This window comes from Orbicella faveolata, unplaced genomic scaffold (genome assembly GCF_042242905.1).
Source record: "Orbicella faveolata isolate gen_17 unplaced genomic scaffold, um_ofav_v1 contig_47, whole genome shotgun sequence".
Classification (NCBI taxonomy): Eukaryota; Metazoa; Cnidaria; class Anthozoa; order Scleractinia; family Merulinidae; genus Orbicella; species Orbicella faveolata.
In genome coordinates, this window is record NW_028301577.1 from 21,378,462 (window position 1) to 21,405,000 (window position 26,539).

At 40.7% G+C, this 26,539-nt stretch overlaps 1 protein-coding gene and 8 non-coding genes across 9 annotated transcripts in view; all 9 read left to right on the top strand.

Moving 5' to 3' along the window:
- Nucleotides 1-26,539, top strand: part of LOC110067620 (uncharacterized) — a 98,864-nt gene that overhangs the window by 39,806 nt on the left and 32,519 nt on the right. Inside the window, exons 7-25 of the mRNA XM_089279010.1 lie at nt 14-157; nt 1,151-1,288; nt 1,972-2,115; nt 2,716-2,859; nt 3,350-3,478; nt 3,876-4,087; nt 4,817-5,075; nt 5,542-5,641; nt 6,022-6,190; nt 6,577-6,688; nt 7,312-7,481; nt 14,089-14,355; nt 15,069-15,338; nt 15,823-15,981; nt 16,135-16,398; nt 16,710-17,034; nt 17,423-17,560; nt 18,262-18,470; nt 19,097-19,355. Of these exons, the coding sequence (XP_089135136.1) occupies nt 14-157; nt 1,151-1,288; nt 1,972-2,115; nt 2,716-2,859; nt 3,350-3,478; nt 3,876-4,087; nt 4,817-5,075; nt 5,542-5,641; nt 6,022-6,190; nt 6,577-6,688; nt 7,312-7,481; nt 14,089-14,355; nt 15,069-15,338; nt 15,823-15,981; nt 16,135-16,398; nt 16,710-17,034; nt 17,423-17,560; nt 18,262-18,470; nt 19,097-19,355 (3,612 nt within the window). The remainder of the gene's footprint in view (nt 1-13; nt 158-1,150; nt 1,289-1,971; nt 2,116-2,715; nt 2,860-3,349; nt 3,479-3,875; nt 4,088-4,816; nt 5,076-5,541; nt 5,642-6,021; nt 6,191-6,576; nt 6,689-7,311; nt 7,482-14,088; nt 14,356-15,068; nt 15,339-15,822; nt 15,982-16,134; nt 16,399-16,709; nt 17,035-17,422; nt 17,561-18,261; nt 18,471-19,096; nt 19,356-26,539) is intronic.
- Nucleotides 8,684-8,765, top strand: Trnas-aga (transfer RNA serine (anticodon AGA)). The gene has a single exon. It is a non-coding gene; the product is annotated as a tRNA-Ser (tRNA).
- Trnas-aga (transfer RNA serine (anticodon AGA)) lies at nt 12,448-12,529 on the top strand. Its single transcript has one exon. It is a non-coding gene; the product is annotated as a tRNA-Ser (tRNA).
- Nucleotides 12,639-12,720, top strand: Trnas-aga (transfer RNA serine (anticodon AGA)). The gene has a single exon. It is a non-coding gene; the product is annotated as a tRNA-Ser (tRNA).
- On the top strand, nt 19,830-19,911 carry Trnas-uga (transfer RNA serine (anticodon UGA)). The gene has a single exon. It is a non-coding gene; the product is annotated as a tRNA-Ser (tRNA).
- Nucleotides 20,609-20,690, top strand: Trnas-cga (transfer RNA serine (anticodon CGA)). The gene has a single exon. It is a non-coding gene; the product is annotated as a tRNA-Ser (tRNA).
- On the top strand, nt 21,506-21,587 carry Trnas-aga (transfer RNA serine (anticodon AGA)). Its single transcript has one exon. It is a non-coding gene; the product is annotated as a tRNA-Ser (tRNA).
- Trnas-cga (transfer RNA serine (anticodon CGA)) lies at nt 24,870-24,951 on the top strand. The gene has a single exon. It is a non-coding gene; the product is annotated as a tRNA-Ser (tRNA).
- Trnas-aga (transfer RNA serine (anticodon AGA)) lies at nt 26,158-26,237 on the top strand. Its single transcript has one exon. It is a non-coding gene; the product is annotated as a tRNA-Ser (tRNA).

Below are 26,539 nucleotides of genomic sequence, written 5' to 3' on the forward strand. Positions count from 1 at the left end.
GTTTTTCTTTCAGTGTGTTACTGCAGCAAGTTTGCAACGGTCAATAGACAGTGTTTCCCAACGGCATTGAACAAACCGTGTATTTGTCGAGCGAACTTTGCTGGCACAAGATGCGAGAAATGTGCACCCGGTTATTTCAACTATCCTTTCTGTGCCTGTAAGTAGTACCAGAACTTCTAGTAGTATTCATCTATAAATTCATCACCCATGGTACCAAACACCCAATTTTCAAACTGTACTTATTTGCGTTGTGCTCTTGGACGAGACACTTCACTCTCACAGTGCTTCTCCCCACTCAGGTGTATAAATAGGTACCGGCGAATTTAATACTGGGAGTAAACCTACGATGTATGCAGACTTTACTTACCTTACTTATTTGGGGGCATGTTTCTTCACCACTTCGGGCAAGATCTGTCTATCAGGTCGCACAGAGTTAACTGTTGCTTATTAACATATGGCGGCAAAGTGACGTGAAATCATGTTCGGAGTACTAGTGCTGTTCTTATGGGATGACACAATGGAAAAACCTTCAGGTACTTCCATGAAGTTGGAAGTGTATTGACCGAATGGTTAGGCTTATACCTAGTACTTAGTACTTGGTATTTAGTACTTTAGTGGAACTTAGCATCAAGTAATCCGAGGCGCGAATGCCAGCCGGGATTGTTGTGTTGTGGTTTTGTGCGAGACTCGTTAATGGGGAACCTGGCTAATACTCTGGCGGGCTGCCTGCTACGGTCTAGGGAAAGGACAGGGAAACGGCAATCCTAGAATAGCAATACTTGTAGTCACTTGATGCTGTGGTAACCGGAGCCAACCTCTGAGCTAGGGAGCCAATAGGCACTTTGCTACCGAGGTCACCTGACAAAAGTTTTGCTCTCCAACAACTTATTCCATACAAAGCTTCTTAATTTTTAAAATTTAGTCGTCATAAAATCTCATCCTTTAATGCCAGGACCCTCAAACTTGGCCATTATGTGGTTTTCGACATGCTTTTTCCATATCTGGCCCAGCTGCAAAGGGCGTATTAAGCATTAGAAACACTCGCCATGGCTTAACTCCATCGTTCTTCGGGAACATTTTGGAAATACAAAACATCATCTTTCTCTACACATGTACCGTTTTTGACTCTGTATTTTGATTTGCGTTTCAGCCTGCAGATGTAACAAACAGGGCTCAGCTAAACTAACATGTGATGAGGAAACAGGGAGTTGTACCTGCAAGACAGGTGTCAGAGGAAGAAAGTGTGATGCCTGTCCTTACGGGTTTTATGGCTTCCCCAATTGTCAACGTACGTTATCAAAAAACATGTTAAAATGTTGTTGAAAGTTGAATGTTTATAGTGGTCAATGCGCTTAGCTACACCTAGCTAGTTCTCAGGCATGCCACTTAAACTGTCTGAAGGAAACAAATATTTCACGTAAAATATCAAACACGAAAGACCGTATGTGACCACATTTCCAAACACCAACAAGAGAGTTGAAAACACGACGCGTAGCGTAGCGTAACTTTGAGGTGTTTGAAAATGTTGTCAAACACTGTCTTAAAGGTTTGATGTCTTCTCAATCGAAACTTAAACGAAGGAGAAAACGGAGAAATAAAATCGTAAAAAGCTATGCTAATTAAGATCACATATCCAAATACCGTCATGGTCAGGATTTCCTTTGTTGAAACTTGATGAGTTACTAATGAGTTTGAGAAATAAATATAATGGGCCTAAACATACCAGCTGGCGGGAGGCAGACCAGTTGGCTATGTACAAACGTGACTCAGGAGTTAAACTAGGGTCAACCGAGAAACAACTCCAGCTTAGTGGTCAGAGCGGAGCTTGAACTTGGGACCTCCGGATTTCAAGTCCGGCGCCCTAACCACTCGGTCACGCTGCCTCTACAACGTGACGTTTTTGGCTTCACCAATTTTAGTGTGATTGCATTATACGATAACCTTAATCCCAGTTTTTATCTTTTCCCACAGCATGCGAGTGTAATCCGTCCGGATCGTACCGCGGTGGTAGATTTTGTGATCCGTACAGCGGTCAGTGTCCCTGCAGATATGGTGTCCGAGGGAGGCAGTGCAATAAGTGTCCTGCGGGTTACTATGGTTTCCCTAATTGTCAGTGTAAGTGTGTTAATTAAGGGTGAGCGTGTCAGTACGCAAAACCAGTCAAAATTTTCACTGTTTGTCTTTTCCCAACCCATGTGGTTAATTTGTTGTTGTGATAATTGGTTCCTGGAATGTCGCACTAAGAAATTATTTTTTTTCTAAGTTAGTTCTAATCCTTTAACTAGGGTAAACGCAGCTAAATAACCTGTTTTGTGGGCAAAGATTGAAGTAAATTTGACAGTCGACTTTTGGGTGCGCGCATGGGAGAAGACGCGCTTGTTTCTCTCTCGCTGCGCTCGTGGGAGAAGACGCGCGTGTTTCTCTCTTGCGCCCTCCTAGTTTGTGCCTTGTGTCAACCTTTTTGCCAGCCATATTGGAACAAGCCGAAGAGAGTGAGTTCTTTTTCTACTTCATCTCCTAGTATTAAAAAAAAACAGGGTACTTGCGCTTGTCGTTTCTCTCGCAACGAAAATGTTTACCAAGTATGTTATGTTAAGTTAAAGTAGCTGTTAATCAAACGTTTCCGTGAATCTGGGTGAATTTTACATTCATACTACAGTATTTGCAAGTCACGCAAGAGTCTTCAAAATGTAACTGCGCATTCCATGTTTTCAGGGTGCGGATGTAATCCGTTGACAACAACTGCAGACATCTGTGAAGATTATCGCGGCAGCTACAGGTGCTTATGTAAAGCCAACTTCCAGGGTTTCTTCTGCGGACAGTGCAGGCCAGGACACTTCGGCTTCCCTGTTTGTCAAAGTGAGTGTGTAAAATGCAATACCATTGATTGATTGCCGATTGATTTTTCTTGATAAAGTTTGTCTATCCTCGAGTTCCATTTCAGATTTCCACCAATGTTTCACCACGAAAAACACTCTTTTTACGCTTTTTGGTTAGCCCGCAGGCTTGAAGTAAATACAAAAAAAGTACACCAGTAGCTTCTACAAAGTGGCATTTTGATTGTTTTACGATACCAGGAAAAAAGTACTAAACTCAGTAAATTTCCCTCCCCCACCCCCCCCCCCCCCAACCCCGTTTCAGTCCCTGAACTCTCCTTATCCCACTCTCAACCATAGCGCGGAGAGGGGGGAAAGTTCAGGGACTAGACTAACTCTCTTTACGCCTGGTGAGTTTGCATACAAGCCGTAAAAATAGCACTTGTTATGCTCCTTTTTAACATAACTGTAAGTATCTAGTTGAAACACAATGCTGGTGCCTTGTAATTCTTATTCTCTCTTTTCCTTCGTAGAGTGCTTATGTTCGCCAAGTGGTTATGGATCATGTAATCAGCTTGGTAAATGTGTCTGTAATGAAGGCTATGCTGGCGTCCAGTGCGACCGCTGTGCAAACGACTTTTATGGGTTTCCTAACTGCAGAGGTGAGTCCGATAAGGGCGCGGAGAAAGGGGTAATTTGTCCCTCATGATATTAGGTTAGGAACCCAAGAAACTGAGTAGTCGTTTTTACTTGTTCTTTCTTACCACCTTTAATTGAACACTTGTTTATGGATAAACGTCAATGTATTATATAATGGCTGGTCAGCTACTTGTATTTAGCCTAGTTAGATTATGACATTTCAACCTAGTTAAATTATGAAGCCCAACGAGTCTCCTGTTGTGGAATGGTTTACAGAAGGCGTTGGATTTTCGTCCTGTCGAAGCACTTTCAGGATAATTTATGGACATTTTGTCCATCGAGAACCAAGTCAGATTGTGTATTTTGCTACAATATTTCTGAAAGTATACATATTTCCTCTGTTGAACCTTTGACTTGCAGCTTGTAACTGCAACACCTTCGGGTCATTCAGTAGTCAGTGCAACTACACAACTGGAGACTGCCACTGCAGGCCAAACATCCGGGGTAGTCATTGCGACCGCTGTGACAAAGGCATGGTGGGCTTCCCCACGTGTGTTAAGTGCGACTGCAACCCAGATGGCACGCGTTTCTTACCTGGTTTGGCCAATAACGTATGCTACGGTTCGGCTAAGGTAAATGTGTTACGTGTTGATAGGCTAGTTCAAACCGTGGATAAATAAAGTCTTGATTGATTGATTGATTGATTGATTGATTGATTGATTGATTGATTGATTGATTACTGCACGTGTCATATGCAGTGACACGTGTGTGACATAGTGTCATACACAGGCGATGTTAGGGTCGTCACGCACTGGATAAGGAGCACTGCGTGACCCAAATAGCGGCTGTGTTGGAGACGTATGGTCAGCGCGCGGGATTTAAGACTTTAAGGTTGAGAGTCCGAGCGCAGCCATGTTCCACCTGTCTTGTTCTTAAGCAAAATTCTGTACTCTTCCACTGTCTTTCTTCGCTCAGGTGCACGGGAAAGACAAGTACAAAACTGTTCGCGGGGAATCTTACCTAAGTGATCCTGATTACCAATAAGAGTGTTATTTTAAGTGTATAATCCCTGTGGTTCCCCGATGAATACACGAAGATGCCACGCCCTAGCCGTTTTATGCGATGAACGAAATTATTTTTCTTAAAAGGATGCTTCAGAATGATCATCCAAGAAGACACTTATCTTAGAAGTAACATTTGAAGATGTTAAATTGGGGAAGATCTGTAGCATAGAGCCTTAAATTTTTTGTTTTCATTTTTCGGTAATATTTCTGGATTTTTTGCCACAAATTAGTTACCCAGTCTGGAACTATTTCAGTTCGGAAAATAACTGATTTCGTTCCGTTTTCTCCTTGTTCCAGTATCAGTGCCTGTGTAAACCCAACGTGGTCGGTCGGACATGTGATCGTTGCATGCACGGTTTCTACAACTTCAGCGGCAGCAATCCTTTGGGCTGTTCATCCTGCAGCTGCTCGGCACGTGGCACTGTGTCAGGAACACGAAACTGTCACGCGCAAAGTGGGAGATGCGACTGCAAGAATCACGTGATAGGTAAAAAGTGCCAGAACTGCCAAGATGGCTATCACGGAATGAGGTCTCAAGACATCTTTGGTTGTAAAGGTGAGATGTTTATTTACCTCCAGAGAAATGTGTCAACTCTTTCACCAAAAAGATTGGAAAATTCCGTCTCCTTTACTATTTGCCATAGGCTTCTTTATATAATGTTTGTTGCCGGTGTATCAGGAAAATCTTCGGTCTTTAACATTAGACTTGAGACTACATTAGATATGAAACTTATGGTTAGCACTTTGACTGCTAACCGGTAAATGCCTCTCTCCACCCAGGAGAGTATAAATGGGCACCGGCAAACTGTCAGGGCAAACTGACAGAATGCTCGGAGGTACTCTACGATCGACTAGCATCCCATCCACGGGGCGTGGTCCGCTCATGCAGTACTCCTATTCACGTAATGCCGCAGAAACCAGAATAAGCTATGGTGTTTCTTTGTGACTCTGACCGGAGCGTAGCTAGTTCGCGATGCTTTCAATCTCTGATTCTGTTGTACTCCTTTGTTCTTGTTTCACAGCCTGTAAGTGTGATCCTGGTGGTTCAGTCAGCAGAAACTGTTTTAAACATTTAGGAGACTGTCAATGTGTCTCTGGTGTCAAAGGAAGGAAGTGCAACAGGTGAGAATTCTTACCCTTCCCTCTCCCCCCTCCTTTTACTTTTAGCCTCTCTTTCCTTTTCGTATCTTAGCAAATGTTGTGCTCGGTCGTGGAGAAACTCTGGCTCTAACGTTCAAAGACGTAATCTAAAATTGCCACCACTTATTTATAGCCGAGATATTTCAGAACTTCGGCAAGTTTTGACCAAGTGCTTTTAACTTTTTTAAACATCAAACTTTTGTGACCATACGGTAAAACGAAATAGCAATTTACCCCGAGAGAGATAGAATTTTTTGCAAACATTACTAACAGTATAACTTTCCTTGCCGAGTGGAGCAAGCCCTGATTGAGATCTATCCTCAATTAGACCGCACTGTTGTCGCTTTTTATTTGCTCCGTAGTCTCTATTCGTCCAGAGCAATTTACTTTCCAACCTTGTACCACATCTTCGCCGAGTTAGAAGGAGCTGTTTTGACGTCTAACACTAGAACCCGGGTCCCCACCGGCGCGGACGAGGATGTATTTCCAAATTATTCGGGGACTGGATACGCAATTTTTCCAGCGTATAAGGTATTGTATTTAATCTTCATGGTTGTAGAAGGCTCATTAAATTTTGCTGATGAAAATGCTCTATAGGAAAAAAACAATCAAGAGATAGATTCGAAAGTAAGAACTAACTAAGGACTTTCGGACAGACGAGCGCTTGGTTGAATGATACATATCATATACTCACCTCGTTAAGGTCATGCGCAACACTCGTAGATAAGAACAGCCGATACTTAACCCTGGTGACCGATATGCAGATGTTATGAAGCGTGAGCTATGTAAGGTAAAGTCTTAATCAGGGAAATTTCTTTCGTCCTCCTTGTGTCGTTAGGTTATGTGTACCGAGGACTTTTTGATGTTTTTCAGGGCATGGTTTATTTAATTTCCAATTTGGTTTCTATTTCTATTAGGATTACGAGGTTGCCGTGTACATTCCCAAGACTCGCAAGTACCATGTCATTTTCCACTACGCGCTTCGAGATAACTTACGCACTACTGCTAAAGTCGGCCTTCATCCGCGAGGTAAAAACTTAAGTATATAATTAAACGTTAGTGTATAATTGTATAAGTGTATAATTAAACATTAGTAGAATTCTACTAGTATACTGATGCAAATGCTGTAATCTGATTAGCTGAACCATTGCACACGATCAGCCATTAGTATGCAGTGGCTTGGTGTGGTCAACAAAATTGCAACGTTTCCTTGTTTCTCCGAAGTTTTGAAAGAACATTTAGAAACAAAAGAAACAAAATTTCTCAGAAAACTAAAAGGAGTGCATTTACGGTTTCTTGGATTAAAAACGCTCGAATTTTTTTAAAGAAACTGGTAAGCGCGCGTACACAACTGCAAATGTCAAACTGACAATTAATTCAGTCCGCGCGAATTCTCTAAAGAGTTAAGTTTAATACGGAGACCAGAAATAATTGGAATCGTTATTTGAAGGAAATTTCAGTTACAATTCTACTAAAACAATTAGATTATTCGCTCTCGATTTCTATGAGGCGATAGTTGATTCGGCCTACGCCCTCATCAAATATCAGCTCATAGAAATCTCGAGCTCATAATCTAATTATTAATTGGCACTCAAGTTGAAAATCACGTTATTTTAGTACAGTGCCACTTAGATAACATTGTTCTGTGTTAGGCTCGAAGATAACGTCACTCAACTTCGAGGTGCAGTTCTATCCAGCAAATGAACAACAGTCCAAGAGCTTGAGGACCACCGTGAACAGCAGAGGAGTAAACAGAGAATTCCAGCTGGAGAAGGGTGTCTGGAACGTTATCATTACATCACACAGCTCTATGCTCTTGCTGGTAAGTTGACTGAACTGTTAAAGTTTACAGCCCCTTACCAAGTGTGTTTCTATACTGGGTCAATTTTGTCTGAAATCGTAAGATACTGGGGCTATGAAACTTCCTCAAACGAAACTAAAACTAAGAATAAAACGGAGAAACAAAGTCGTAAAAATCTATGCTCAAAAAAAGATCAGCTTTTGAAACACCGTCACGGTCGTGATTTCCTTTGTATATTCTTGATGTGCCATCTTAACCTAACTCTTGACGCCAACTATTGCGGACAGAGATGATAATGGTGACAATTACGCCCTAAGGATAAGGCAAATTAAAAAAAAAAAAAACATAAATAGAAAAACAGTATTGCGCCAATTTTAGCAGAGCGAGGTTTTGATCCTCGGACCTCTGGGTTATGGGCCCAGCACGCTTCCACTGCGCCACTCTGCTCACGGATGACGTCCAGAAATATTTTTAAAACTGAATCTTTTCCAGATAGCTTTCGAAACTGGGACTTGTATATCCTGGGGTTTGGTCGTTCTTGTCTAAATAATAATTGCTCAGTTTTTTTCAAAAAGAAAAGCCGAAAAAAAGAAAAATCATATTATCCCTACTAAGGATCTTCGTTGGAATTCCAAAGACTTAGTTTCGGATAATTTTTACAAGATATGACTCTGAATGAGAGAAAAAAGAATAAGAAATAAAAAGATTAGCAGAGCGAGGTTTTGATCCTCGGACCTCTGGGTTATGGGCCCAGCACGCTTCCACTGCGCCACTCTGCTGCTGACAGATACTGTGTTTAAATATTTAACTATGTACTTGACTGTCTTCCACTGGTGGCCGTTCATGACATGTAATGTTCTTTCCTGCCTGAAAATACCTAGTTGTTTTTTCGAGATCTGTCCAGCAGATTTTTCTATTATGGTAAGCTGTTTTAAGAAGCGAAGAGTGGTGCTTGTCCAAGAATTTATTAAAACAGGTGGTTTTGCATCAGCTTTCGTATACAAGCAGAGGCAAAAGAGAGCCCAGAAATGGTGTAATGCACTAAGGATGGGTTTAAAAACGATCAATACAAACCATTTGATGTGGCAAAGTTATAAAATTGTAGAACTAACTGACTGAAGAAAATAAGATTAACTGCTCACTGGCCATGGAAAGTTTGGTAAAACTCTTGGTCAGACTGTTGAACACCGTTAAATCGTTTTACTTCACGTTTATTTGTGAAGGTAGTCGTGGCCGAGTGGTTAAGGCGATTGACTAGAAATCCATTGGGGTCACCCCGCGCAGGTTCGAATCCTGCCGACTACGTTGAAGGATAATTTTTCTTTTTATTCTTGTGTGAATTCGAATCAGAACGCTACGGGTCTCCTCACTATCACTGAAAAAGTTGGACATTTACATGCAAGTGTGAATGACGAATTTTATAGCCTGAGAATCCAAAAGACAACATATGATTTTGACTTGTAATCGGAGTGGCTTCATAAAATGACTTCATTTTTTTAAACATTTTTAGTATTTAGATAGGTTTCTGAGAGTAACGGTGACGGCCGTAGCTAGTGACAGGAAGACCGAGGCACTTGCCTCCGTCATATGTTTTCGTTTTTGTTTGTTATAGTCATCTTTAACGCCCGTAATAGCTAGGAAGAGAATGAAACCATAGACATTGCCTCAGTCATAATTTTTTCATTGACATTGCCTCGGTCGTAATGTTTTCTGGCTACAGTCGTGGTGGTCGTTTTAAAACGCTTTAGTTTGGCTGTCGGAATTTGCGTTTTTGCGTTTTCAATCACTGACCGGCTTGGTGTTGCTTCCAGTTCTAGCCAGTTCTGACAAATGTAAAACGTAACCCTATACTAGCTGATGTTAATCTTTTTTCTTCCGGGAAATAAGCCAGCAATATTCGTAAGAGTAAAATGGGAAAATAAAAAAAAAAATAGCAGAGCGAGGTTTTGATCCTCGGACCTCTGGGTTATGGGCCCAGCACGCTTCCACTGCGCCACTCTGCTGCTGACAGACAACAGTTGAAATAATTTGATATATGACCCAGTCAGCTCTTTCAAATGGTGCTTATAAACAGCTTTGAGCATTGGGGTTTAGTCTTAACAATCATTCTCTGTTGTTTCAGGAAAGAAAATAAAGTAAAAAAATAAAAAATTCGGAGCGTTCCGAACAAGAATATTACGTGAATTTCCGAGTCCTAATTTACTGACAACAATATAATAGCCATAACAAATTAAAACGAAAAAAATAAAAACGATTTTTAGCAGAGCGAGGTTTTGATCCTCGGACCTCTGGGTTATGGGCCCAGCACGCTTCCACTGCGCCACTCTGCTCACGGATGACGTTTGGAAATAATTTTAAAACTCAACCTGGGACTTGCATATCCTGGAGTTTGTTCGTTTTTGTCTAAATAATATTTGCTCAGTTTTTTTCGAAACGAAAAGCTGAAGAAAAGAAAAACATTTTATCCCTACTAAGGATCTTCGTTGGAATTCCAAAGACTTATTTTCGAATATTTTTTACAAGATATAACTGCAAGAAAAAAGTACAAGAAATAAAAAGATTAGCAGAGCGAGGTTTTGATCCGCGGACCTCTGGGTTATGGGCCCAGCACGCTTCCACTGCGCCACTCTAATGCTGACAGATACTGTGTTCAAATATTTAACTATGTACTTGACTGTCTTCCACTGGTGGCCGTTCATGACATGTAATGTTCTTTCTTGCCTGAAAATACCTAGTTGTTTTTTCGAGATCTGTCCAGCAGATTTTTGAGTTATTTTTTTGTAAAAAAAATACCTCTTAGTCGGCGCGTCGGGTATGTTATGGACGGGTCAATGGGTGAGTGAGTGAGTGAGTGAGAGATGTATGTATGTCACACCAATCAGATTGGATCTACTATGAACAGCCAATCAAATTCCTTGTTGTAAAGGTAAATGGTGCGTGAGAAACACAAGGTATGTATAAACACAAGGACTTTGGTAATTGAAAAATAAAGAGAGACGTGTATGTTGCCGTTTCTTGATTTTTAGTCCGGTTTGGAGGGGAGTGTGACAGTTACATACGTACATTGGGTTGTTTCAGAGTGCATAATTTTCAGTGTAATGGTGGCTAGTTATGAACGAGATGAGTCTTGAGTTTTGAAGCAGTTCATGAGTAGTAGGCAAATGACACGAGATAATTTCATTTTTAATTACAAAGGGTAACTCGATACTTTTGTTTTTCACAAGGAGTTAATTCAATTAGAGGTCACGAATCGTCGGTTCTAGTTCTTAGGACATGTTTTAGAGGAGACGAGACTATTTAGATTTGAAGCAGTTCTAACGTTTACAATAGTAAGTGCAGGTAACGATTGTTTTGCTCTTATTGCATGCAAATATAACGAGATATTTTTATTTTTTAGTTACAATGGGTAATTTGACACTCTTGTTTTTCACAAGGTAGTAAATTCAATTAGAGCTGACGAATCGTCGCCACTTGTTCCTACGAGATGTTTGCTATTGTTAGTTTTAGTTTTAGTTTTAGTAGCAGTTTAATATTTTTATTTGATGGGCATTTTATGACATTCTTTTCAGTCCGATATTTTTAAAGGTAAAAAGTATGAAAACTGTTCAAATGTTCTTTGAAGACTGTGTGGCACCAAGTTAAAGTGCAATTGAATTAAATCAGACTTTCAACGTGTCCGAGAGGTTTTTTCTCTTTCTTTAAATTTTCGGTGAAGTAGTGCTGTTGCGTTGTGTTGTGTAAAAAGGGTAAACTTACTACTCGTATAAAATGCGAAAAGTTCTCTTAACTTGAGTATTTTTGAGCAAAAATTCCTCTTGGGGGCTGGAAGGGCTCCCGAGGGGGTACTCCCAGAAAAATTGGTTGGGGGTGTGCGGCCCGCTTCCCAAAACCCCCACCGTATCTATGACTAAAATCTGCGATATTCCTTACCCTATTTATGACCTGACCAAAAATTCGAAACCCTATTTACGACCTGACCCTCAAATCAAAACCCTGTTTCAGACCTGCGTTACAATTAGCTCCCTAGTTCAAACCAATGTTAAATTACCGTAAACATATAAATTTGTGAAGGGCTTTTATTGATTTTCTTTTCGATAATGATGAAAAAGTGGCTTCTTCTTAAAACATACCCATATCAAGGCTAAAGGGCAAAAACCGTACCCTATTTATGACCAAAATGGCCAAAATCAGCTAAAATCGATACCCTATTTATGACCAAAACGGCTGAAAAACCATACCCTTCGGGTCCGCACAGACCTATATAGCCCATGTAAGGGAGTCCCCCCCCCCCCGGGGGAAGGGCTACGTGATCGGTGAGTGAGGGAGTTATGCATGTGCGCGTGTCAGACCAATCACAGTGTGGGTTGTATCAAAGAACGAATAAAATTGCCTGTTAGAAAATAAGATGGTATCTACATTAATGTGGAGACGTGTCAGATTACTGTAGTTCGTTCAGTCAAACATTTTATGACCTACTATTTAGTTATCTTACCATTACCGATGTAACATCGTATGTAGATCATAAACTCCCAGTTTCTTTCTTGCTGTACATCGCAACCAAAAAAAATTGTCAAATCAACCAAATCATTACTGTAAACAGTTCCATTAATGCTCCTATCTCCGAGACTTATAGTTCACAAAAAAATAACTCTTGCACGCCTTGCGTGCCTATGTTTCTATTATGGTAAGCTGTTTTAAGAAGCGAAGAGTAGTACTTGTCCAAGAATTTATCAATACAGGTGGTTTTTCATCAGCTTTCGTATACAAGCAGAGGCAAAAGAGAGCCCAGAAATGGTGTAATGCACTGAGGATGGGTTTAAAAACGATCAATACAAACCATTTGATGTAGCAAAATTATAAAATTGTAGAACTAACCGACTGAAGAAAATAAAATTAACCGCTCACTCGCCGTGGAAAGTTTGGTAAAACTCTTGGTCAGACTCTTGAACACGTTTTAAATCGTTTTACTTCACATTTATTTGTGAAGGTAGTCGTGGCCGAGTGGTTAAGGCGATTGACTAGAAATCCATTGGGGTCACCCCGCGCAGGTTCGAATCCTACCGACTACGTTGAAGGATAATTTTTCTTTTTATTCTTGTGTGAATTCGAATTGGTAAAACTCTTGGTCAGACTCTTGAACACGTTTTAAATCGTTTTACTTCACATTTATTTGTGAAGGTAGTCGTGGCCGAGTGGTTAAGGCGATTGACTAGAAATCCATTGGGGTCACCCCGCGCAGGTTCGAATCCTACCGACTACGTTGAAGGATAATTTTTCTTTTTATTCTTGTGTGAATTCGAATTAGAACGCTACCGTTCTCCCCTTTATCACTGGAAAAGTTCAACATTTACATGCATGTGTGAATCACGAATTTTACAAACTTAGAATCCAGAAGACATCGTAGTTTTGATTTGTAATCGCAGTGGCTTTATAAAATGACTTAATTTTTGAACATTTTCAGTATTTAGATAGGTTTTTGAGAGTAATGGTCAGGGCCGTAGCAAGTAACAGGAAGACCGGGGCACTTGCCTCAGTCATTGTTTTTCGTTTTTGTTTTTTATAGTCAGTATAAAAGCCCTTTTAAAATACCTAGGAAGAGAATGGAACCATGGACATTGTCTCGGTCGTATTTTTTTCTGGCTACAGTCTTTATGGTTGTTTTAAAACGCTTTGTGTGCCTGTCGGAACTTGCGTTTTTGCGTTTTCAATCACTTATCAGCTTGGTGTTGCTTCCAGTTCTAGCCAGTTCTGAGTAATGTAAAACGTAACCCAAAACCAGCTGATGTTAATTTTTTCTTCCGGGAAATAAGCCAACAATATTCGTAAGAGTAAAATGGCAAAATTAAAAAAAATAGCAGAGCGAGGTTTTGATCCTCGGACCTCTGGGTTATGGGCCCAGCACGCTTCCACTGCGCCACTCTGCTGCTGACCGATAACAGATTAAATAATTTGATATTTGACCTAGTCAGCTCTTTCAAATGGTGCTTATAAACAGTTTTGAACATTAGGGTTTGGTCTTAATGATTATTCGCTATTGTTTCAAGAAAGAAAATAAAGTAAAAAATTAAAAAATTCAGAGCGTTCCGAACAATAATACTATGTGAATTTCCGAGTTCTAATCTACCGACAACAATATAATAACCATAACAAATTAAAAAGAACAAAATGAAAATTATTTTTAGCAGAGCGAGGTTTTGATCCTCGGACCTCTGGGTTATGGGCCCAGCACGCTTCCACTGCGCCACTCTGCTGCTGTCTTGAAATTTAACTATGCACTTGACTGTTTTCCACTGGTGGCTTTGAAAAACGGTCCGTTAATTATATGTAATGTTCTTTCTTGCCCAAATGAAATAAAAAGAAAAATTGTTGCTCCAACATAACAAGAAAAAGAAAGTCACTCTTGACTCATACCCTTCTGAGAGATTAGAAAATCCACGGTACGAACTAAACGGCCATTAAAAAAAATATAAAAACAATATTTAGCAGAGCGAGGTTTTGATCCTCCGACCTCTGGGTTATGGGCCCAGCACGCTTCCACTGCGCCACTCTGCTAACTAGTTATCATATAAAGAATTGAACTAGTATATCTACAGTAGTTATTCCATACTGCTTGTCTGTGTATCTGCAGGATTACATCGTCTTTTTACCAGAAGATTATTACAACGCTGGCCTTCTCAAAGATATACCACCAGGACCATGTATGTTACGCACCTCTAGGCCAGAGCACTGTGATATGTATACCTATTATGGCCTGAAAAGCCCTTCAATCGTGACCATGCCTGGCAGCCTCGCATACGCACACCCACTCAGAGGGCTCGCCGACATGTTCACTGATCCACGGTATAACTTAGATGAGCCACATCTGTCGAGCATGGCACTACTAGGAAGAAATCAGGTATTGTGCCTTAGTTTGTAAAATAAAGCGCTTTCAGTGGTTTTAGTGCAAAGCAATACCTAGCCCTCTAGTTGGCTTAAAGGAAATCAGTCAGGGCGTTTTGAGGTATTTCGGCCACGTACAAAATTACCTTTAAATTGAAGGAAACCTGAAAATAGTAGTTTACTAAGAGAGAAAAACACCGAAGAGACAATAATTAAACATAAAGGAACAAGGATGGTTACGGATGGCGAAGGCTAAGGCGGATTACAAACGACGAACCCGAAGAATTAACTTGTTGGGTTATTGAATTTTGCCGGTAAGTTGCTACCAAACTCTGCTATCCGTATGATTTCGTTAGCTCGAATCGCAGATGTCCAGGTCCCTCTTAAGGTTTCGGAAGGTGAAACCATGACACAAGATTAATCCAACCAGGAACAAACACAGTCATCGACGATTTTCCAAGCACGCAGACAATAGCCTGCTTAAAGAAAGGGTACTCAAGCTATGGACTTACAAGTTTATTACGCTTAGAAACAGTTTTTCTAAAACTTGTTTACTTTATGATGTTTACGGAAAGGATTGTGAAAAGATAGCCTGCGAGAGCATCCGGTTTTTTGGCTACCAAATGCTCTCGCAAGCTAGTAAAAAGATGGTGTTAGTGACGTTCCAAATGACAGCTACAAGTGTCGACAATTCATAATAAACTTACACATTTTGAATTTATTTTTAAGCCAACGATAGGTTTTGATATTACGGTACCGGGTTCCGGGCCTTACGTTCTCATGGTAACCTACCTGCACCCAGAGAGATTCATCCAGCGAGTATTTGTTACAGTGGGTCATCAGCGAGGGATGCTTGAGATTCTACCTTGCAAATACCAGTTTGCGTGCCGTCAGTTCGCTATGGATGACAACAAGCGGCCAAGAGCCTTTGAACTTAAGGCCACACCGGAGGTTAACGAGGTTAAGATTGAAAGCTCGGCTTCGGCGAAGATTGCCGTAGTAAGTATACATACGATAGACCATATCCGTATTCTCGGTATTAGACTGAAACTAGCTTGCAATGGAGGCTCATGCGGGAGAATATCATTAGCCTCAGTTGCAAGCTAGTTCCAGTCCAATACCGAGAATACGAATATGGTCTATTGTGTTATAAGGTCGCCAGGTTGAGGAGGAGAATGGTACTGATAACATGACATAAACACTAAGCTTTATTCTGTTCATCCAAGGTTGTCGTTATGAATAATGCTTTTTCACGAGTGGAGTGCGGTTATACGACAGGGGATTTAGTAGCACAGCGCTCAGTGCGGACGAATCATGACGGTTCAGACTATCTGATTCACGTAGAACTGCACTTTGATTATCTTAGACTTGATGACAGGATAACAATGACAGCGATGACGATGACACTAACGATAATGACAATGATGTAGGCGACAACGATGATAATGACAGACAGACTAATTGATGTTCTGTTTTTATACAGAGTTCAATAACCGTCATACCTCAAGCCAAATGGAATACACAGTACGTCAAGCCAGAGTTGCTTTGTAGGATGTTCAATAAATCCTGTATCTCCTCGACATATCCAATACCTACAGACGCCATCCAGACGGCTGCATTTTCGCGCCGAAGTAAAGATAGGGTAAGTATTGATTACTGTAGTACGTATCAAGGATTCATGGATGGGTTTTGAATTCACCTCTAAATAGAATGGTAAAAAGCTTTGTTATCGTTACGGTTATGACTTCCTTTGTTTAAACTTCTTGAATTACTTACCGTGTTGTTTTTCTTTCAGATGTTCACACTTTTCAATCAAGTTGTCAACGTCTCAGCATCGTATTATGTAATCATGCACTATCGGCAACCTCATAGTCTCTCGAAGAAAGTCGAGCAGATATCGATTATTGATTATGAAAAGCTGAACATCTCCGTCACTTTCCATTACTGCCCGACCGATCCTGGCTGTCGAGTTGTCATCGGAGAGGAAGAAAACCTGACTTTCCGGTTCAGCAAAGGAACCTTTACTGCGATCATTCAACATGAGAAACGAACTCAGCTGGTAGGAAAGACCAGTTCAAATATAATTTAAAATTTAATTTGTATGTCATGTATTCTTCACCTTCTAAGTATATTACGAACTCACAACGTGAACCGTTGCCAGTTGGCTTGATAGCGCTAGCTCAATTCTCCGCAGTTCAAATTTAATGTATCCCATAATGTATCCCATTGTTATAGCTGATTCTGTGCCCTTTGTTGGAAGACATCCGAACGAGAAATTTGAGCCACACGCGTTATTATTTGCATACCATTTTACAAGTGAGCCTCTGCCTATGTAATAAGTCCTATTGTTTTTTTGGGTTCCTTTTATAGTTTTATATACTCCTGGTCCCAAAGGCTTCATACTCCACAAGCCTCCTAGAACTCCAGTCAAATGACAGAGTTAATCAATTTTTACAAAACTGTGGCAAGGACCATTTCTATATTGATCCTACTCGCGGACGGCAGTGCCGAGAGGACGTGTTTTCTTTGACGATTCGTTTCAATGAAGAACCTTTGAAGTGCGATTGCAATGTCCTGGGCTCTAGATCCACAGCCTGTGATGAGTTCGGTGGGCAGTGTTTGTGTCGGACAAATGTGGTCGGCAGGAAGTGCGACAGATGTAAGCTTGGTCACTCTGGATTTCCACGCTGCAGGCGTAAGTAGTTTCCAGTGGCTCATTAGCTTGTCTGAAGAAAGGGGTTCAAATTTTTTAAGTCTTCCTCTAGCAAGCATTGGGAATCTTCTGATTCTGAGTATGTAACCCAAAAAAACCAATAAGCAACCAAATCAGCATGATGCCATTAAGTACATCAGCATGACGTCATTGAGAATACGCCATGTTGCTAAGCAACGTCTCCTACCTATTCGTACCATACAATACACTATACAATACTGAATGAATACGGTTTCTAGAAGTTCAACATTAAATAGGGGAGGTTGGATGAAGAATGAAGTTTAATTTAGTTTTTCCAACTCTTGTCTTGTGGCTTAAGTTACATTACATTCTTACATTCTCTAGAGGATTTTGTCTTGTTATTTTCTAGGATGTGGCTGTCACGAGATGGGATCAGTGTCCCAAACTTGTACTTCGTACGGAAAGTGTCGCTGTAAGTCAGGATTTGGAGGATACAAGTGTGATAGATGTGTATCGTCTAGTTACTATGGATTCCCAGACTGCAAGTGTAAGTGACCACGTTAAATAATCTCACAGATAGTTGGACATATGGACGACCAAACTCCTAATTGTCATAATCTGCATCACTAAAACCCGTAGATTGCTCACGCAATCCACAAGTTAAAAATGTGCCAGTCTTTTTCACGCATTGATTCCTGCCTGAAGAAATATAGACCATTTTAAAGTCCTTTTCAATCTTCATCGGTTTCTTAGCTGAGCTAACGGTACCCCCACCCCTACCCTGATAGAATGTGGCGGCCAATCTGGCCGAAGCTTGCTGGATTCTCTCTACCGAAGAAAATACTAGCAAAGGTCGTCTTGCCTGAAAAAGTGGCATCGTATCGTAAACAATCTCAGGCTGACAGCAAACTTCTTTTCTTGGATTGAAAAAACTGAGGGTAGCAAAGGGTTTAAGTGTGACTCGTCATGAGGGCACCAAATCGTGTTGAACCCGACAAAAGCAACTCAAAGATATACTTGATTCGTGAATTATCAGTGAAAAGACCATTGCTAGTAGTATGAAAGTGTCTGTGAATTTTGTTAATATTGGTGTGTGAAACGGGATCGTAGCCCCTCCCCCCCCCCCTCCCCCCTTTGCTACCCTCAAAACTTTGTTCAAAATAACAAGGCAGCTGGAAGATCGAGACTAGAAACGACTGTATTGAAAGAAAGACGTAACTAATGGCGGCCTTTTTTCCTGTCATTTAGTATGCGCCTGTAGCAATCTTGGATCGCTAAGCACGTTCTGTCGTTCAAGAGATGGCCAGTGCCAATGCAGGAGAAATTTCCAAGGTCAAAAATGTAATGAATGTAGGATCGGCTTCTACGATTTCCCAAGGTGCAAGGCGTGCAACTGTAACCCAGCTGGGATCAAATTACTGCCAGGACAAACAAACGGCTGTGGATCTGTCAACAATGTAAGATATAACATCATTGGGAAAGTGCAAAGTTCTCTTAAACAAATTCATTTTATTAATTAAGGGACGGACCATTATTTTTTTGAGGGATGGTGGGTTGGGGCAATGTTCTGTGGCATGAATTTTTTTATCACCTTTAGGTTGTGCATGGGTCTTTTGGTGGGCAAAAGCTTCTGCAAGAATGTTTTTTAACATCCACAAACAGGACCTGGACAGGCATGTACTCGATTTTTTCTCCCATGGCTCCCCTTGCACGATATTTTTTCATCAGTTTTTGCAGTGCAGAATTTGTTTTGGAAATTGCCCAATCCCCGCCCCCCCCCCCCCCCGCCCCAGCTCCCTAAAAAAAATAATGGTTCGCCTCTAATGTATCAAACACGAAATACCGTGTTTAACCACCTTGCCTAACACCTAGAAGAGAATTGAAATTACGACGCGTAGCAAGATACTTTTGTCGAAGTTCCAGGTCTTTGTAATGTTTGTAAAAAGCTCCATTTTTATGAGGGAGCACTGTGGACGATAAACCTAACCGTAGAAATAAAGCTGCCTTTTCAAATTTCTCCGGCGTAGTGTGGACAAGGCCTCAGACATCTTTTTAACGGTTTTTTTTTTTCTGCTTTCTTCAGACCCACTGCAGATGCAAAGACAACGTGATAGGTGAAGACTGTGACAACTGTAAGGCCTTTCACTTTAATCTTCAAATAAATAACCCGTTGGGTTGTCAGGCATGTGACTGCGACACCAATGGAACTCTGGGAACGATCAAGACATGCCACGAGTCGAGTGGACAGTGTTTATGTAAGAGTCACGTGACAGGCCGACAGTGTGAACGGTGTAAAGAAGGCTACTACAGTTTGAAAGGCCAGAACGTCTTTGGATGTAAACGTGAGTAGACCATGCTGAGTATTCGAAACATTTATTCCCAAGGGTAATCCCTCTCAGTTTATTTGTAGATATGGTATACAGCCCATCCGCGAATAATGTTACCACGCGTGTTGCGTGGATGTTTTTGTGGAGGATGAAAACGCGTGTAAAGCCGCTTGGGCTGACCATGTGAGAAAAATGCGTGTCACACGATTGGCTATTTCCAAACCCTCTTGGGATTTCTGAAGCCAAAAGTGATCTAAAAATAACTGGAGAGGGATTACCCTGGAAATAAGACCTGTATGGGGAATGAACTCTCTCACTCTTCATCCCCTCTTAGCAATACCTAGTAATGCTATGTATGTTGGTCAAAATGATAGTCATTATCAGACATTACCCAGCTTAAGGTTTAGAGAGAGTTAAAAGCTTATCACCCGAGGAGCTTCTGGAGAGAGTGATTTAACTAGAAAAAATGTTGCATTTTATATTGCTGTAGTAGTCGCGGCCGAGTGGTTAAGGCGATGGACTTGAAGTCCATTGGGGCCTCTCCGCGCAGGTTCGAATCCTGCCGACTACGAATAACGGATTTCTATTTTGGCTTTGCACAGAGAATGTTTTTGATTATTTGGTAATGAATAAGTCCGAACGCATTATACCTTTGAACTTCCGACGGGAGCAGGAAGACCTGAAGCACGACAACGCCCATCATTTTGCCAACACAATCTGAAGTTTTAGTTACATAACACTTGAAAATCCAAAATTCAAAAGCTACACCCTGCCAAAAACTCGGAAACCAATGTCTTCACAAGGCGATCCTCGAACACAGGGTATGGTTTCCCTCGCTTAGTAGGCGATCGATATTTTTGTTGCTCATGTTGTCCTGCGTTTGGTGCCAATTGCATGGTTTTCCTTAAATAGGATTGTGCAAAATAAGTACAAATAGGCGGTAAAACGCCTTTAAACATTCCAATAGATAAAAAAAAAAAAAATAATAACTAGCAGAGCGAGGTTTTGATCCTCGGACCTCTGGGTTATGGGCCCAGCACGCTTCCACTGCGCCACTCTGCTACTGACGGACAACTATGGATTTACAACCTTTTTTAATCGGTAGCTCTCCCCTGTTTCTTGCTTTAAAAAGAGCGTGTGTGTGTGTGTTCTTTTTTTTCTTCACTGTGTCCTTAGACCCAGACTAAAACAACGCTGTAATTCAAACGTGGTTAAATCTTCTTGACAGAGTTTTAAATCGATTTTCTACTTCGCTTTATGTCGACAAGGTAGTCATGGCCGAGTGGTTAAGGCGATGGACTCGAAATCCATTGGGGTCTCTCCGCGCAGGTTCGAATCCTGCTGACTACGATAAACTGATGTCTATTTTGGTTTTGCACTGAGAATGTTATTATTATTATTATTATTATTATTATTATTATTATTATTATTATTATTATAAATTTATAAGGGTTGTAAAGAATGAGTGTAATTTGTAATTCGTTTGTAAGTTAGTATTTACCTGACATATATATTGTCCTAAGAATTTTTACAGTTGTAATTTTTTATAAGCCACTAATAAACATTATTATTGAAATTATTATTATTATTATTATTATTATTATTATTATTATTACTTCGTTCGACAATAAGTCCGAACGCCTTAAAATACTTAGGAAACTTCCGACGGTAGTAGCCTGTATGTGGACCTGAAGCACGACAACGCCCATCATTTTTCAAAACCATCTGAAGTTTTAGGTTCAAAGGACTTGAAAATTAAAAATGAACAAAGCATACCGTGTCGAAAACGTATTTTTTGTATTCTCGGAAACCAATGTTTTCACAGGGTGATCCTTGAACCCAGGATTTCATTACTCTCGCTTCTTGCCGATCCAAGTGCGTTCTCCCGCGTTTGTCTCCAATTGCATGGTTTTCCTTTAATTTGATCGATGCAAATTAAGTAAAACTGGTAGTAAATTAAAATGCCTTTAAACATCCTTAGAGGTAAAAAAAATTACTAGCAGAGCGAGGTTTTGAACCTCGGACCTCTGGGTTATGGGCCCAGCACGCTTCCACTGCGCCACTCTGCTACTGTAACGAATACTACTCTTTGTTAACCTCATTCACGTTGTCTTGGTGAAAAAGTCTCTTAATGAAGGCCTCTTTTGTACTTTTGAATTGCCAAGGTAGTCGTGGCCGAGTGGTTAAGGCGATGGACTAGAAATCCATTGGGGTCTCCCCGCGCAGGTTCGAATCCTGCCGACTACGAAGAACGGGCGTCTATTTTGGCTTTGCACGGAGAATGTTTTTGATTATTTGGCAATAACCAAGTCCGAACACGTTATATCTTTGAACCTACCACGGGAGTAGCAAGACCTGAAGCGCGACAACGCCTTTCATTTTGAAATACTCATCTGAACCTTTGTTTTCAAAAGACTTGAAATTAAAAATTAAAAAAGCATGTCGTGTCAAAAACGTGTTTTTTTTCATATTCGGAAACCGACATCTTCACAAGGAGATCCTTGAGCCACGCTCGCTAATTCCCGATCCAAGTGTGTTCTCCCTCGTGTGTCTCCAATTGAATGGTTTTCCTTTAATTGGCAGTACGTTTAAACGCCTTTAAACATTCTTATAGGTAAAAACATACTAGCAGAGCGAGGTTTTGATCCTCGGACCTCTGGACCATCTCACTCGAAAATTAAGACTTGAAAATTGAAAATGAAACAAAGCATATCGTGCCGAAAACTTATTTTTTTCAGTTCTTGGAAACCAATATCTTCACAAGGAGATCCTTGAACCCAGGTTATCATTGCTCTCGCTGAATTGCCGATTCCAAACGCGCTTGGCGCCAAATGCATGGTTTTTCTTTAATTTGAGTGGTAGAAAACAAGTAAAATAGGCTGTAAGTCGCCTTTAAACATCCATAGAGGTAAAAAAAAATACTAGCAGAGCGAGGTTTTGATCCTCTTGGGTTTTGGGCCCAGCACGCTTCCGCTGCGCCACTCTGCTACTTTGACGGAATCTGCTCCTTGTCAACTTCCTTCACGTTGTTTTGGGAAAAATATCTTTGTTTAACGTCTCTTTTGTACTTTTGAACGGGTTTGAACTGTGAAGGTAGTCGTTCCCGAGTGGTTAAGGCGATGGACTTCAAATCCATTGGGGTCACCCCGCGCAGGTTCGAATCCTGCCGACTACGAAGAGCTTTTTCCTTCTTTTTTAGCTTTGAACAGCAAATGTTACGAAATAATCTTTTCTTAACGAGCAAGTTTGATCGCAATCAAATGATAACTTTGAACCTCCTACGGGAGTATAAAGGCCTGACGGCGCGCTTCATTTATTAACATACAGAATCATTTTGACTTTTTTAGTTTCTTAGGACTTAAAAATGAAAGATGAAAAAGGATATAATCGTGTCAAAAACTTAGTTTTTCACTCTCAGACACCAATACGTTCACAAGGCCAACGTCAAAAGCGAGGTATTACCCTTGCTTAATATTGGATATAGTGGATATTTTTTAGCACTTTTTCTCCCACTCTTTTCGCCGGCTGCATAGTTTTTCTTTAAGTTGATTGGTGGACAATAAGTAAAAATAACAAGTAAAGCGTCTTCAGACATTCTTTTATGTAATAAAAAAATATTTCTAGCCGAGCGAGGTTTTGATCCTCGGACCTCTGGGTTATGGGCCCAGCACGCTTCCACTGCGCCACTCTGTTGCTGACCGATACTACTTTTCATTCACATTGTCTTGCTAAAACATCTCTTTGTGAACGCCCCTTTTGTACTTTTGTAAACTTCGAGTCACAGGATTGGCTAATTGTAGATCCTCCTGGGATTTCAGAAGCCTAAAGTGATCTAAAAATAACTGGAGATGGATTACCTTGTTGGGAATAAGACCTGTATGGGGAATTGATGAAGTCTCGTACTTTTCATCATCTCTTATAGTAACACTATGTATGTTGGTCTGAAGTCAAAATGCTAGACATTATCAGAAATTACCCAGCTTTAGTTTCAGAGAGAGCAGAAGCTTATCACCTGAGTAGCTTGTGGAGGCAGTGATTAAACTAGAAAAAAAAGTAGTAGTCGTGGCCGAGTGGTTAAGGCGACGGACCGCCCTCCGCCCCCTAAGTTTGGCTAAAGAAAGAAAAAATCACAGAAGGAAGAAAAGTCGGCAGGTCAAGCAGAACAAAACCCACCCCCCCTCCCCAGCTCTAGGTCTTGATCCGCCATTGCTTTGAACAGTAAATGTGTCGGAATGATATTTTGACAACAAGCAAGTTTGATCGCGATTAAATGATACCTTTTGAACCTCCACCGAAAGTTTAAAGGCCTGATGGACGGAAGCTTGTTTGATTTAGTAACAAACAAAATCATTTGGAATTTTTAGTTTCATAGTACTTTAAAATGAAAAAGGAATAGCGTGTCCAAAATGTATTTTTTTTTACTCTCGGGCACCAATACGTTTACAAGGCCAACCTCGCACGCGAGACATTACTCTTCAGTGTTTCAGCCAGAAAATTTTACTTGAGGGCCAAATTGGCCCCTGAAGATCTTTTTAGGGGCCAATTTTTAGGAAAGGGGCCAATAAATTGAAAGCTACAGAAGGAAAAAATGCATCAGGGTACCAAGAAAAATAAAGCAGCTTATTAGGATCTACGATAAAATTTAATAGTAAGTGCTTTTTGAAGTGTTTCTACTCTATAAAGTTTCGTTTACCAGTATGAAGGATCCGTGCATTACGAGAGAACAATCCTTAGGCGTGCATGACGTAGTCAATGATCAAGGGTTTGCAATGCACTATAAGGCGTTTCTTAACACGGTCAGCCATTTGAAAGTTTTCCGATGTGAGAGAATCAATACAGCAAATAGCACAGCAAAGCAAAAGGACGGATTGGCTTCTTTTCTTTTGTTGAATGTTTTCAATATGATTTTCTAGAAGGACATTATGTGTGACAAAATAACCGTTGTTGATCGTCAACACAGAGAAATGTAGTCGCCATTATGGGGACTAAAGCAGAATTTTTGGTCGCCAAGGATGAAATGTTAGTTACATTGGCGACCGATATGGTCGCAATTTAGAACCCTGGGATGGCTTTTTAAATACTATGTCTGAGTTAAGCCTGCAGCCTTGTAAAACGAAAGGGCCAAATTGGCCCTTTTTTCGTTTATCTTTAATTTGATTGGTGGAAAATAAGTAAAAAGCAGTAAAACGTCTTCAGACATTCTTTTAAGTAGAAAAAAACTATTAGCAGAGCGAGGTTTTGATCCTCGGACCTCTGGGTTATGGGCCCAGCACGCTTCCACTGCGCCACTCTGCTGCTGACGAGGAACTGAGGATTTACAACCTTTTTTAATCGGTTGCTCTTACTAATCTACTTTATATGCCACATGGTCCTCCCTTGTTCTTTGTTTATAAAAAGCGTGTGCGTGTGTTCTTTTTTTTCTTCACCGTATCTTTAAAGCCAAACTGAAACGATGCTGTAATTTAATCCTCGTTAAATCTTCTTCACAGAGTTTTTAATCGATATTTTGCTTAGCGGTTTGTTGACAAGGTAGTCGTGGCCGAGTGGTTAAGGCGATGGACTCGAAATCCATTGGGGTCCCCCCGCGCAGGTTCGAATCCTGCCGACTACGATAAACTGATGTCTATTTTGATTTTGCACAGAGAATGTTTTTATTTTTATTTTATTCGACAATAAGTCCGAACGCATTTAAATACTTAGGAACCTTCCGACGGTAGTAGTCTGTAGGGAGACCTGAAGCACGACAACGCCAATCATTTTTCAAAAACCATCTGAAGTTTTAGCTTCATAGGACTTGAAAATTAAAAATGAACAAAGCATACCGTGTGGAAAACGTATTTTTTTGTATTCTCGGAAACCAATGTTTTCACAGGGTGATCCTTGAACCCAGGATTTCATTACTCTTCCTTCTCGCCGATCCAGGTGCGTTCTCCCGCGTTTGTCTCCAATTGCATGGTTTTCCTTTAATTTGATCGGTGCAATTTAAGTAAAACTGGCAGTGACTTAAAATGACTTTAAACATCCTAAGAAGTAAAAAAAAATTACTAGCAGAGCGAGGTTTTGATCCTCGGACCTCTGGGTTATGGGTCCAGCACGCTTCCACTGCCCCACTCTGCTCACGGATGACGTCTAGAAATGTTTTTGAAACTCTCGAAACTGGGGCTTACATATCCTGGAGTTTGTTCCTTCCACTGCACGCTTCCACTGCGCCACTCTGCTGCTGACAGATAATGTCTTGAAATATTTGACTTGACAGCTTTCCTCTGGTGGCCGTTCATTACATCTAATGTTCCTTCTTGCCTGAATAAAAAACGTCTAAATTTTTTCTTTCTCGAACGTACGCAGAAAGAAAAAGAGCATCACTCTCGGTTTATGAGCTTCTTAGAGATTCGAAAATCGAATTTACCGGCAAAATTCTGTAACATGGCGAACATAAAAAAGAAGCAAGTGAAAAGAAGCAGTAAAATGTCTTCGGGCATTCTTTTAAGTTTAAAAAAAAGCCACTAGCAGAGCGAGGTTTTGATCCTCGGACCTCTGGGTTATGGGCCCAGCACGCTTCCACTGCGCCACTCTGCTACTGACGGACAACTATGGATTTGCAACCTTTTTTAATTGGTTGCTGTTACTAAGCTGCTTCATGTCCCGTGTGAACCTCCTTTGTTCCTTGTGTATTAAAACCGTGTGTGTGCTTTCTTTTTTTGTTTTCTTCACCGTATCCTTAGAGCCAAACTGAAACGATGCTGTAATTAATTAAAAGTGGTTTAATCTTCTTGACCGAGTTGTAAATCAATTTTCTGCTTAGCGTTGCGTTGACAAGGTAGTCGTGCTGAGTGGTTAAGGCGATGGATTAGAAATCCATTGGGGTCGCCCGCGCAGGTTCGAATCCTGCCGACTACGAAAAACTGATGTCCATTTTCTTTTTGCACAGAGAATGTTATTTAGTATTTGGCAATAATCAAGTCCAAACGCATTAAAATACCTAGGGACTTCTGACGGTAGTAGCCTGTAGGGAGACCTGAAACACGACAACAACCATCATTTTTCAAAAACAACCTGAACTTTTAGTTTCAAAAAACTTGAAAATTAAAAATGAAAAAAAGAATGTCGTGTCGAAAACTTATTTGTTTCATTCTGGAAACCAATATCTTTCCAAAGAGATCCTTGAGCCCAGCATGTCATTACCCTCGCTGAATTGCCGA